The sequence below is a fragment of the Oncorhynchus nerka genome, linkage group LG11 (genome assembly GCF_034236695.1).
Source record: "Oncorhynchus nerka isolate Pitt River linkage group LG11, Oner_Uvic_2.0, whole genome shotgun sequence".
NCBI classification, from domain to species: domain Eukaryota; kingdom Metazoa; phylum Chordata; class Actinopteri; order Salmoniformes; family Salmonidae; genus Oncorhynchus; species Oncorhynchus nerka.
The window spans coordinates 44,639,936-44,652,365 of NC_088406.1; the positions used below are offsets into that span (position 1 = coordinate 44,639,936).

At 44.8% G+C, this 12,430-nt stretch overlaps 2 protein-coding genes across 7 annotated transcripts; one reads left to right on the forward strand and one right to left on the reverse strand.

The window, feature by feature from the left end:
• The first annotated feature begins 125 nt into the window (after window positions 1–125).
• LOC115137808 (membrane frizzled-related protein-like) lies at window positions 126–7,996 on the forward strand. The gene is made up of 13 exons (XM_065024577.1): window positions 126–548; window positions 673–790; window positions 1,215–1,346; window positions 1,719–1,883; window positions 2,055–2,274; window positions 3,693–3,823; window positions 3,964–4,089; window positions 4,343–4,419; window positions 4,568–4,716; window positions 5,105–5,235; window positions 5,527–5,661; window positions 7,270–7,397; window positions 7,772–7,996. Exons 1-13 carry the CDS (start codon window positions 462–464, stop codon window positions 7,994–7,996), a joined length of 1,824 nt encoding a protein of 607 aa, XP_064880649.1. The 5' UTR covers window positions 126–461.
• Window positions 7,147–11,815, reverse strand: LOC115136964 (uncharacterized). Of its 6 annotated transcripts, none has more exons than XM_065024567.1 (6): window positions 10,842–11,434; window positions 9,808–10,707; window positions 9,483–9,615; window positions 9,206–9,283; window positions 9,012–9,087; window positions 7,147–8,032 (listed from the first exon to the last, which is right to left on the reverse strand). In XM_065024567.1, the coding sequence occupies exons 1-6, from the start codon at window positions 10,922–10,924 to the stop codon at window positions 7,974–7,976; spliced, it is 1,329 nt and encodes a 442-aa protein (XP_064880639.1). In that variant the 5' UTR covers window positions 10,925–11,434; the 3' UTR covers window positions 7,147–7,973. The 6 variants fall into 6 exon arrangements, with proteins under 6 accessions (XP_064880639.1, XP_029528760.1, XP_029528762.1 ...); XM_029672900.2 differs by lacking the exon at window positions 7,147–8,032 and adding an exon at window positions 8,401–8,484; XM_029672902.2 differs by lacking the exons at window positions 7,147–8,032; window positions 10,842–11,434 and adding an exon at window positions 11,641–11,815 and having other exon boundaries at window positions 8,401–9,087.
• Window positions 11,816–12,430: the final 615 nt, after the last annotated feature.

Genomic DNA, 12,430 nt, shown 5'->3' on the forward strand with positions numbered 1-12,430 from the left:
CTGACTCGGCTTTGTGGAACACTGTGAAGGAAGTTCTAGGCGTCTTTTATAGCAAATTACTCACCCTCAACAAAACAAGAACAGACTGCACATCTACCTACCTCACACACACAGACACGCCATGACTTAATAAAGTGATGAAAGGAGAACCGAACTATAAACACCGGGGGGACTTTCACTGGATTTTAAACCTCAAATTGGTGGACTAAATATTTTGTTCTTGTGGGATTTTTTACATTGTGGATTTATATAGATATATAAATATATTTTGGGGGCATTCGTAACAAAATGATGAATCAATCACTCTGGATACAGGCCTCTTTTATCTTTCACATTGAGATTTCCTGCTGAAACATGACCTTTTCGCCTTTCACATTCCAACACACCTGTTGTTGCTGTGCTCTTAACAACAACACAAGACTACGTTGTGGGTCGAGTGGGTATTAGGATGTGGATTTTCAATGTTTCCCTGGAAGACTGAAACTGAACCGAAGATGACAGACCTCACCGAAGTATCTGTTTACTCAGAATCCTCTGACATTTACAAAGTGAGGACAGCGACAGCTTGTGTGGGCCTGGAATTCTGGTTTCAATTTTTATGGCAACCTTGTATTTCATGGTGGGAAGTTACTTGGTGTTCCATATTATACCAATTGTCTTTTCTTTTCCCAGAACGTTTTCTGCAACCCCGCGTTTGAGCTCGAGGGTGAGCGTGAGGAGAAAGTGGAAGGATTCAGTCCTGCCAGTACTGTCATGTCCCCAGAACCAGTAAAGAACCAAGCAGCAAACAGTGAGTCTGACAACCTAGTTACCCCGTTCCACAACATCATATAACACCGGAGTTGGATATGCAATAGGATTGGTTGTTTCCAGATGCCAAGACCTATTCAATTTGACCTAGTTGTTGTCTTCCACAATAGGAAAGTGGAAACAAGAATTCTTTGAGGGACAGGAATGATACAACAACTTCAAGTTTCCTCAACCACCCATGTCTTTCCTCCCATCTTCCTCCCTGTGTGTGGTGTGTGTGTGTGTGTGTGTGTGTGTGTGTGTGTGTGTGTGTGTGTGTGTGTGTGTGTGTGTGTGTGTGTGTGTGTGTGTGTGTGTGTGTGTGTGTGTGTGTGTGTGTGTGTGTGTGTGTGTGTGTGTGTGTGTGTGTGTGTGTGTGTTTGTTTGCGTGTGTGTGTGCATGCGTACGTGTGTATGTGTCCCAGGCCGAGGTGTGTTCAGTGTGTGTGTGATGCGTCTGCGAGGTTCGTGGTCTAGCTGGGGGGCCCTGGCGGTCTCTGCTACTGCTGTGCTCCTGGTAGCAGCCCTGGTCCTGGCACTGGTGCTCATCTTCACACGTGAGGGATGGGACGGGGATGGGGACAGTGGGAGGAGTGGGACCACACAGATACTGGAAATCGATGTAATTCTATGGGTGGAACAGTGGGACCTCTGATCCTCAAAAGGAACTGATTACAGAGCATGGTGTACATACATTTCACTCATCTCTCAAACAAAGCAGGAAGAACCCTAATTAAAAAAAATATTAACATCATAGACACCTACATAATTATGGACACAATGTCCTTATTTAAACTAACATTGCCAATTCATACACTATATGGTTCCTTGAGTATGGAATAGCAGAACAGTACCTATGAACATCACAAACTTGTGTCATTCACTAATGTCCTCTTACTCTCTCTCTCACTGGGTTCTTCACACCACAGAACTAAAGGGGCAGAGTGTGGATGGGGAAGTGGTGTCGACCAATCCCCTGGACTTGTTGACTGGAGATGGACTGCCTCGTGGTCTACCCACAACCCCCACCAACCACAGTCAGAGGGACAGTATAGTGGCCCCACAGCCAGCCAGATACCCTACCCCTGAAACTAGTGGGTATTTGTCTACTACAGTTGTATCCATAGAAAAAGACTAAGTAATTATATTCCAATGATTGTACCTTACAGATGCGTACTTACCTACAAATAGTGTACGTACAACACAGTAATAATAATGTGATACACTACCCTGTACTTTTCTCACTGTCTGTCTGTCTGTCTCAGGATGTGGGGGTGTATTGACAGACTCAGAGGGTAGCTTTAGCTCCCCCAACCACCCTGGGTCGTATCCCCCAGACTCTCTCTGTGTCTGGGTGATACGGGCGCGCCCCCCATCCCTGGTCCAGATCCATGTGTCCTCTCTGACCATAGAAGGACCGTCCCCCTGCCTCTTTGACTGGCTGGAGCTTCAGGAGGAGATGGAGCAACCTTCTGTTGTCACCAGGTGGGTCAAACGCACTGTCTAAACCTGTTTCGAGGTAGAAGATGCCTCTAATCACAGATCTAGGATCAGATGAACCTATACTGAAGGGGATGTAACATATAGTGACTATGGACACGTTTTACATGCTTCTGAACCTAGTGCATGGCAGCCTCTTGAAAAAGCATCCTCTTCATGTCACGCAGAGGGAACACCCCCCTATCCACATCGATGGAACAGTAGTGGAGAGGGTAGCAAGTTTTAAGTTCCTCGGCATACACATCACAGACAAACTGAATTGGTCCACTCACACTGACAGCGTCGTGAAGAAGGCGCAGCAGCGCCTCTTCAACCTCAGGAGGCTGAAGAAATTCGGCTTGTCACCAAAAGCACTCACAAACTTCTACAGATGCACAATCGAGAGCATCCTGGCGGGCTGTATCACCGCCTGGTACGGCAACTGCTCCGCCCTCAACCGTAAGGCTCTCCAGAGGGTAGTGAGGTCTGCACAACGCATCACCGGGGGCAAACTACCTGCCCTCCAGGACACCTACACCACCCGATGTTACAGGAAGGCCATAAAGATCATCAAGGACATCAACCACCCGAACCACTGCCTGTTCACCCCGCTATCATCCAGAAGGCGAGGTCAGTACAGGTGCATCAAAGCTGGGACCGAGAGACTGAAAAACAGCTTCTATCTCAAGGCCATCAGACTGTTAAACATCCACCACTAACATTGAGTGGCTGTTGCCAACACACTGTCATTGACACTGACCCAACTCCAGCCACTTAATAATGGGAATTGATGGGAAATGATGTAAATATATCACTAGCCACTTTAAACAATGCTAACTTATATAATGTTACTTACCCTACATTATTCATCTCATATGCATACGTATATACTGTACTCTACATCATCGACTGCATCCTTATGTAATACATGTATCACTAGCCACTTTAACTATGCCACTTTGTTTACTTTGTCTACATACTCATCTCATATGTATATACTGTACTCGATACCATCTACTGTATGCTGCTCTGTACCATCACTCATTCATATATCCTTATGTACATATTCTTTATCCCCTTACACTGTGTATAAGAGAGTAGTTTTGGAATTGTTAGTTAGATTACTTGTTGGTTATCACTGCATTGTCGGAACTAGAAGCACAAGCATTTCGCTACACTCACATTAACATCTGCTAACCATGTGTATGTGACAAATAAAATTTGATTTGATTTGATTTGATTTGACACTGTGGCAGCTAGGTGGCATACAAGTTCTGTATAGGTAGCAACTCTTTCTACTTTATGCCCCAGACGTTTTGTTTTGCAGTTCTGCTGTTCAGGGATTTTAGGTGAAGAATAACGATACATTATGGTTGCCTTTTGGGGGCAGACATTTTCAACGTGAACGTTTCTCTCCACCCTAGGTTCTGTGGCAACGTGGCACCCCCTACTGTAAACACCAACAGCAGCACTGTGTGGGTGACCTTTCGTTCTGACGGGAGCATTGGAGGCAGAGGCTTCGCCGCCCAGTACCACGCCATCACACCTGAACAGAGTGAGTACTGGGTCAGAGGTAGAATCAACAGGTACACTGAACTGATCTTTGCCTTAGGAACATATATATGTTCACAGTACATTAACACGTAACATCAGCAACGTGTGTGTGTGTGTGTGTGTGTGTGTGTCTGTTCTCAGAGAGCTGCTCCAGGGAGGAGTTTATGTGTGACCACGGGCGCTGCATCCTGCCTGTGTCAGTGTGTGACGGTCAACCCCACTGTCATGACCTCTCTGATGAGGCCAACTGCAGCCACAAGCACAAAGGTAAGAACAGGGTGTGCAGCACAGTACACACTCAGCGTCAGAGTGACTTACCTGCATACACACAGCAGCTACAAGCAAAATAAGGCTGATATGTAAAATGGTATACTCGCACTGTCATTCGTCTAAGTCTCGTTCATCACGTGGACAAAGTCGTGAGGAAGCCTGGTAATCAAAATAGTATAGTAAAAGGGCAATTGTTTGCTTATCCTATGCAAAACAAATTATCCTCGTTTTTTGCTATGTTGTTGAACAGAGTGTGGGGGCCAAAAGACTGGACCCTACGGCTACCTGGCAACTCCAAACCACCCAAAACCTTACCCTCATCAACAGGTACTGTACCTACCTACACCTGATCTAGAAAATCACCAAAATCACCAACATGCATCATATCTAATTTACATACCCAGCTATATACCCAGAATAGACTTCATGAAATCCTACCTAAATGATGTTTAATTTACTCTTATTTCTCTGTCAGTTGTGCACATGGCGGATCTCTGTTGAGGAGGGTCATGTGATCAGGCTGAGTTTCCTCAACTTCAGTCTGGAGACCCAGGACGTGTGTGAGTTTGACTATGTGGAGGTGCATGACAGTGCTGACAGCGGGACCGGCAGAGTACTCGGACGGTAAAATCTGTTATGTCAGCTTCACAATGTGTTCTTTCATACACTACCTATAAATGAGCTCAGAAGGGTTGAAAAGGGAACGTTCAAAGCAAGTACATCCAGTCAAATGACATTTTCTGAAATCAAGCATAGAAATTAAGCAAGTATGACACTATATGACACTATATGTGTACCATAAAACATTCAAAACAGTAATAGCACTCTTAATTGATAAGAAGGTGTACTGTAGTAGCCTGTGGTGGGGACTCCTATGGTTGCAAAACAGAAGATGGTCACAAACAGATCTGGAACCAGGCTAATTGTACCCTACTGTGTCACAGCCTGTAACACAGTACTACTGTTACTGTACCACAGCCAGCTCTAGCGTTCCTTCTCTATCCTGTCCCAGGTATTGTGGCACTAGCCTGCCTCCTGAGCTGACCTCCTCTGGGCCCCAGATAACTGTGGTGTTTGTGGCTGACGAGGGTGTAGCAGACAGTGGCTTCAACGCTTCCTACCAGGCCATCTCCCTTTCCGAGAGTGAGTCCCCCCCCCCCATACACAGAAGAGTAGTGTTCAGTAGGAAAGAATGTAGCAAAAAGTTTAGCAACAATAAACAAGGTTCCATTCAGGTAGTACCTCCCCGTTTCACTCTGTTTCAAAACGTTTCCTTCTTACTGAACACGACCCAGGTCGGTATCCCTGTATCTAGTCTATTATGGCTCTTCTAACGTAGAATATAAGCCAATTTATTAAAACATCTAACAGTGGTTTAAGGGATTTGCGCTGGAAATATGAGGAGTGGATCACCCGTTTCCTTGTTTGTGACAGGAACATGCAGTCCTCCTCAGTTTGCCTGCAGCAGTGGGGAGTGCCTGCACCAGGAGTGGCTGTGTGATGGCTGGACTGACTGTGCAGATGGGACAGATGAGCACGACTGTGACAACTCAACCTATCCCCCTTTCAGTGAGCCATCAATACACAACACACACATCATATAAACTCAGCAAAAACAGAAATGTCCCTTTTTCAGGACCCTGTCTTTCAAAGGTAATTTGTAAAAATCCAAATAACTTCATAGATCTTCATTGTAAAGGGTTTAACCACTGTTTCCCATGCTTGTTCATTGAACCATAAACAATTAATGAATATGCAACTGTGGAACGGTCGTTAAGACACTAACAGCTTACAGACGGTAGGCAATTAAGGTCACAGTTATGAAAGTTTAGGACACTAAAGAGGCCTTTCTACTGACTGAAAAACACCAAAAGAAAGATGCCCAGGGTCCAAGCTCATCTGTGTGAACATGCCTTAGGCATGCTACAAGGAGGCATGAGGACTGCAGAGGTGGCCAGGGCAAAAATCGCAATGTCCGTACTGTGAGACGCCTAAGACAGCGTTACAGGGAGACAAGACGGACAGCTGATCGTCCTCGCAGTGGCAGACCACGTGTAATAACACTTGCACAGGATCGGTACATCCAAACATCACACATGCGGTACACAGTGGCAACAACAACTGCCGAGTTATACCAGGAACACACAATCCCTCCATCAGTGCTCAGACTGTCCGCAATAGGCTGAGAGAGGCTGGACTGAGGGCTTGTAGGCCTGTTGTAAGGCAGGTCCTCACCAGACATCACTGGCAACAACGTCGCCTATGGGCACAAACCCACCGTTGCTGGACCAGACAGGACTGGCAAAAAGTGCTCTTCACTGACAAGTCACGGTTTTGTCTCACCAGAGGTGATGGTCGGATTCGTGTTTATCGTCAAAGGAATGAGCGTTACACCAAGGCCTGTACTCTGGAGCAGGATCGATTTGGAGGTGGAGGGTCCGTCATGGTCTGGGGCGGTGTGTCACAGCATCATCGGACTGAGCTTGTTGTCATTTCTGGCAATCTCAACAACAGCGTAACAGGGAAGACATCCTCCTTCCTCATGTGGTACCCTTCCTCCAGGCTCATCCTGACATGACCCTCCAGCATGACAATGCCACCAGCCATACTACTCGTTCTGTGCATGATTTCCTGCAAGACAGGAATGTCAGTGTTCTGCCATAGCCAGCGAAGAGCCCGGATCTCAATCCCATTGAGCATGTCTGGGACCTGTTGGTTCGGAGGGTGAGGGATAGAGCCATTCCCCCCAGAAATGTTTGGGAACTTCCCTTGGTGGAAGAGTGGGGTAACATCTCACAGTAAGAACTGGCAAATCTGGTGCAGTCCATGAGGAGATGCACTGCAGTACTTATTGCAGCTGGTGGCCACACCAGATACTGACTGTTACTTTTGATTTTGACCCCCCTTTGTTCAGGGACACATTATCCCATTTTTTTATAGTCACATGTCTGTAAAACTTGTTCAGTTTATGTCTGTTGTTGAATCTTATGTTCATACAAATATTTACACATGTTAAGTTTGCTGAAAATAAACACAGTTGACAGTGAGAGGACGTTTCTTTTTTTGCTGAGTTTATTTGTACATTTGTAACACAACTGCTAAGCCTTCAGTAGAATGACTCAATTATGACAGACTAGTAGCCTTTTCTGGATCCGTCTCTCCATGCCTCTCCCCCAGGCTCGTCCTGTGAGCCCATCGAGGTGGAAATGTGCCAGGGCCTGAGCTACAACCTCACCTCCTTCCCTAACATCTGGCTGTCCATTGCTGACCAGAGAGAGGCAGCCACGCTGCTCCGCCAGTACATGGTGAGACCGCACACCTGGCCTGTCAACACACAACCACACCGAACAATAGCAATTTCACATTAAATTGACATTTTATTTAATGGGTTTTCAGTTAACTTGAACATTATTTGTAACATAATATAAGTGCATAGTGGTAGAGGCTGCTGAGGGGAGGACGACTCATAATACTGTCCGTAATGGAATGGTATCAAACAAATGGTTTTCATGTGTTTGATACCATTCACTCCATCCCAGCCATTACACTTGTTTCTACCACGATAAATCAACTACACACTGAAGAATACCATAAACGGGATGTGCAGGACCTCCCTTAAGTGTTTGACTCTGATGGAACTAGATACCGTACAGCCACTCTCCTCTGTGGTTATTACTAGGTGCTGACGGAGCTGGCGTGTTTCCAGCCTCTGCGCAGGCTGGTGTGTGGGATGTTCATGCCCCACTGCAGCCCTCAGGGTGGGGTGCTGCAGCCCTGCCGGTCAGTGTGCTCCTGGGCAGAGCAGCAGTGTAGTCAGGCCCTGGACGTATTCACCTTCAGTTGGCCCTTCAACTGCCACCTGCTGCCTGACTCCCAAGACCCTATGGAGTGCTCCAGTCCCTGATGCCTCTGTAGCTTAGCACTTGCCCCCCTGAATGTGCTACAGTACAACCATAGTAATGAGAGGAATCCAACACAGGACTGACTAGAAGAACTCTTAAGAATACCATCAAAGCTCCAATCTTTTCAAGGAACCTCAGAGACATGCAATAAAGAATCACAATGTTGCACTCTGCCGACTCAATATGGTGCTAGCTTTGTACAGCATAATACAGATGTATGGAACAGAACTGGTTGGAGTTTACGTGGGAATAGAAAATAAATGTACATATTAACAAAAGCATTATGGAATTTGACATACTGTAGCTTGATGTTTTGCAAATGTGTGTGATTGGACCATGCATTTCCTGTAGAATGAATTTGACTGAATTATGTTTTCCTTTTCAACAACCAGAGACAATACCTGTATGTTGTACATCAAATGCACATTTGTTGCAATATATTTATTTATGTCTGCATGTCATAAAATAATGATTGATCTTGTCCAGAAGCCTATGGAAATAACATTTAAAAAAGGATAGAATCAGAAAACATTTTCTGACACACCCGAAACATTGTGAGTTGCTTTCATAAGGTTAGTGAATGACTGAACTGTCAGGATTTGACCTTTCTAGGGAGTACTGCAGGTTATTATGTCAGTATTATAAAATACAGTGATATTACAATCCAGTGGCTTTGACATGAAAGGTGATTGTTCCTTACATCACCTTACCTGATATCTCATATATTCAATATATCACTTCTGACATGTACTGTTGGTTATAAGGGATACATTGACTATAAGAAATCATCAATTGATCTATAACCCCCAATGATTGATTTCACATATGAAACAAATAATCAATTATTCTATAATCACAAATACTTTACAACAAAAAAAACAGTATTGATGGCTGGCATGATTGGTTGTCATGGTGGCATGATGAGTTTGAGCGTGTGTTCGAGGGCCACGGCAGTGAGTCCCCACACGCGGTGCTTCCCGTTGCGGATCACAGGCAAGGTGTATCCATATCGCTTACCGGTACGGAAGTTGGTGTATCCCCGATTCTGTGGGCTGCATACGTGGGAGACCGACAGGGTGAAGATCTCTTCTACCTGAGAGACAAAGGTAAATGTAATTTTTACTCCACATTAGGCGGTAAGTGTTATTTCAGCCCAAAGGGAAAAAAAGAGTGATTGTAACATTTGAAAAAAAGAGTGATTGTAACTGTACCTCGGCAGGATTTGGCTTGAACGACAGCGCCTCCAGGGGCCCGAGGTTGGCCAGTACAGGGGCTATCATCATTCCAGACTGAGAGAAAATGTGCCATGATTAGAAAAAGCAGCAGATAAACAATTTACATAGTGAAGACATATTAAGAAATGTTTCACTGAAAGAATACTACCCCATCTCAAATGGTGTAGAGCAGAGGGGAGCTACTAACTGTCAGTGCATCACACAGAAAGGGTTGGGGATCATGGAGGATTATGGGTAGGGTTAAGGTCCTCACCATATCCCTGAGTGGTTTCAGCACGCCCCAAACTTGGTTTGTTGCCACAGTGATGCCCAGTTCCTCACCAGCTTCTCGCAGGGCGGTGTCCACAACGTCCTTGTCCGAGGGGTCACGCTTGCCCCCTGCAAAACTGGACATTCACACAACACTGTCAATTTCCAGCCTTATGTATTACTTCATACATTCATTTACATGACAATATTGTCAAACCACACTAATAAAAGTTGTCAATTTCAGAGTAATTAAGTTCTGTCAAATGACATCATATGTCAAACATTAAATACCCCAAAGCAGTGGGAATGGTGCAGGAGTCTGTGGTTACCTGACATCACCCTTGTGTCTGCCCTTCAGTGCTGTGGATCTGAGGGTGAAGAGGAAGGCGGGCTCTCCCTCCACGGAGCAAAGAGAGACCAGCACGGATGCCCACTTCCCCTGGGCCTCACTGGACCCCCTCTTCCCCCAGATGTCCTTCTCATAAAGAGCCACGTTAGGCCGCAGGCTCTGACGGCAACGCGCCTCGTTCACCAATGAAAGGCACTCCCTCAGAGCACCCACTGGGCAGGAGGCAGTTGCCTGGTGCAGGCCGCGGCTCTGGAGTGAAAGGCTTCTCTGGGGATCCACAGTCCACAGTTTGGGTGTGGACGCAAGCAGTCTGTGAAAAATGTCCTTGCCACTTTGAACAGGACTGTAACTATTACTTTTAACACTGAATGTGACGTTCACCTTCTCCTCAGCAGATAAACATTGGCTACCATTGTCAGTTTGCCTCCTTTGTAGAAGGCACTTGAGGTCACTAAAACATTCAGGGACTTTAGAATTGCCCAAATGTTCCAATAAAGTGGTTTTCCAAGGGTCACATGCTACAAGCACCGGCAGTCGTGGTGTACGGTTCAAAGAAACAAAGCTAGAGTCCTGAGACAATTGAGGACTGTTGGGAGGGGTGGCTTTTTGTAAGGGGTGTTGAGGTGCAGCATTTAGGAGACAACTCCCACAACAGGAGGTGCCTCTGCTAACAAGTTGTGAAGAAATGGCTGAAGAGAGGGATACTGCCTCCTCCCCTCCATCCCCCTGACAGAGACTTCTCCCTGTTTTGGGTCCAGCCCACCTCTGACAGGGGTGCTCAGGTAGGGCAGGAACGTTGGGGTCTCTGCCAGACAGCTGCAGGGGTCTGTGGGTCCTGACAGGGCATGTCAAGGCCAGAATCTGTGGACTCCTGAACATTCTAGAAAACAGAGAAGAGACAAAATAATAATTTCCATTGCGCCACTAAACAAGGCTCAATGGTTATGTTTTTTTATTTTTTTAAAGAAGCCTATTTTGACATGAGTACAGTGCAAAGAAATAGGTTGTCCTCACTCTTCACTGCAGCAGTGGTTCTCAAACCGCTCCTCGTGAATTTCCAGTGCTAGCACACCTGATTCAAGTTGCCAATTAATCATAACCTTAATTAACTTAAGGGAATCAGGTGTGCTAACGTTACTTCGGGGCTACAATATAATTGTGACACGTCTGGTGGTCCCCGAGGTGAGGTTTGAGAACAGTTATTCAAGACTACTGCAATACAAAAAAAAGAAAAAAAAAGGCGTAACATAGGTCATTTAAGATTTCACATTCTGTAGCTAACATTGTGCAACAACGCTGAAGGTTCAAGTTGCTGTCTGCTAATGTTAGCTACTAGCACAATGCAAACGCAATCTGGCAAATGGCTAGCTAACGTTAGTTTTATAACCAACGCTATTCAAGGTTACGTTAGTTAGCTAGTTACGTTTCTTAAGTCAGCTACTTTAAAAATGGTTTAAAGGCAACGTTAGCTATTATCAAAGTTGTCAAACAAATCCAATTCGGGTCTAGCTGTCTATAACTAACGTTGCCGTTGTTTTAGCTAGTGAGGCAATGTACCCAAGCTGTCATACATTTTGCTAGCAAGTTTTCGCATGCAACTAGTACGAACAAATTAAGTAAATCACATCACAAGGATCCCAATCGTATTCCCAGTCCGGTAAGAAACGGAGGTTAAAGAAACCCCTGGTGCACCTCCCTAAACAACTCAAATAAATATTACATAGCGGTAGACAACTGACCTTGAACATCGACAGCTAGCTACTGCGCCAGTACCCAATATGTCGCTGAAAAAAGCTTCATGTCAATCACTTACCCGTACAAGGTGAAACGTTATCAAACATTTAGAGTTGCCATACCACAAATAATATAAGGCCTATCAAACCATTAACTAAATATAATCGTGTATGACGTTAAAGATTTTCAAAAGAAAATAGCTAGGACTATACTAATTTCTTAATTGAAGCAGGGCAATTCCACGGTGACAATTTCTAGGATACTCAGATTTTTCACTTAATGTATGCCATTCAAAAACATTGCCTTTAAAAGTTTAACAAACCATAACTCTAAGCACAATGACTACTTTGAACAATTTACACTGAATATTTTACCAAACAACATTTACTGGAAGAACTGGGCAGAAGCAAATTTTGGTAACAATTTCTGTAAAATCTCCTTTTATTAACCCCCAAAAATTTACCATGTTTTCCATGAACTCTTAACCCTTTTGTTCCCAAATTTTCCCCAACCTTGCCACAAGGCAAATAGTATGCCATAACCTTGGCATGTAATCCTTTTTGTTTTGATATATAAACTCAGCAAAAAAAGAAAGTCCCTTTTTCAGGACCCTGGGTTTCAAAGATGACTTGTAAAAATCCAAATAACTAAACAGATCTTCATTGTTAAGGGTTTAAACACTGTTTCTCATGCTTGTTCATTGAACCATAAACAATTCATGAATATGCACCTGTGGAACGGTCGTTAAGACACTAACAGCTTACAGCCGGTAGGCAATTAAGGTCACAGTTATGAAAACTTAGGACACTAAAGAGGCCTTTCTACTGACTGAAAAACACCAAAAGAAAGATGCCCTGCTCATCTGCGTG

What these genes read in the sequence shown, in the direction of transcription:
- LOC115137808 (XM_065024577.1), top strand. Translation starts at nt 462, where the DNA reads ATGTTTCCCTGGAAGACTGAAACTGAACCGAAGATGACAGACCTCACC. An exon ending in CGCCATCACACCTGAACAGA is followed by an intron (nt 3,824 to 3,963) that starts GTGAGTACTGGG and finishes GTCTGTTCTCAG; the next exon opens with AGAGCTGCTCCAGGGAGGAG. An exon ending in CGCTGCTCCGCCAGTACATG is followed by an intron (nt 7,398 to 7,771) that starts GTGAGACCGCAC and finishes GGTTATTACTAG; the next exon opens with GTGCTGACGGAGCTGGCGTG.
- LOC115136964 (XM_029672899.2), bottom strand. Translation starts at nt 10,924, where the DNA reads ATGATTAATTGGCAACTTGAATCAGGTGTGCTAGCACTGGAAATTCAC. An exon ending in TGAAACCACTCAGGGATATG is followed by an intron (nt 9,284 to 9,482) that starts GTGAGGACCTTA and finishes ATTTTCTCTCAG; the next exon opens with TCTGGAATGATGATAGCCCC. An exon ending in TCAAGCCAAATCCTGCCGAG is followed by an intron (nt 9,088 to 9,205) that starts GTACAGTTACAA and finishes TTTGTCTCTCAG; the next exon opens with GTAGAAGAGATCTTCACCCT.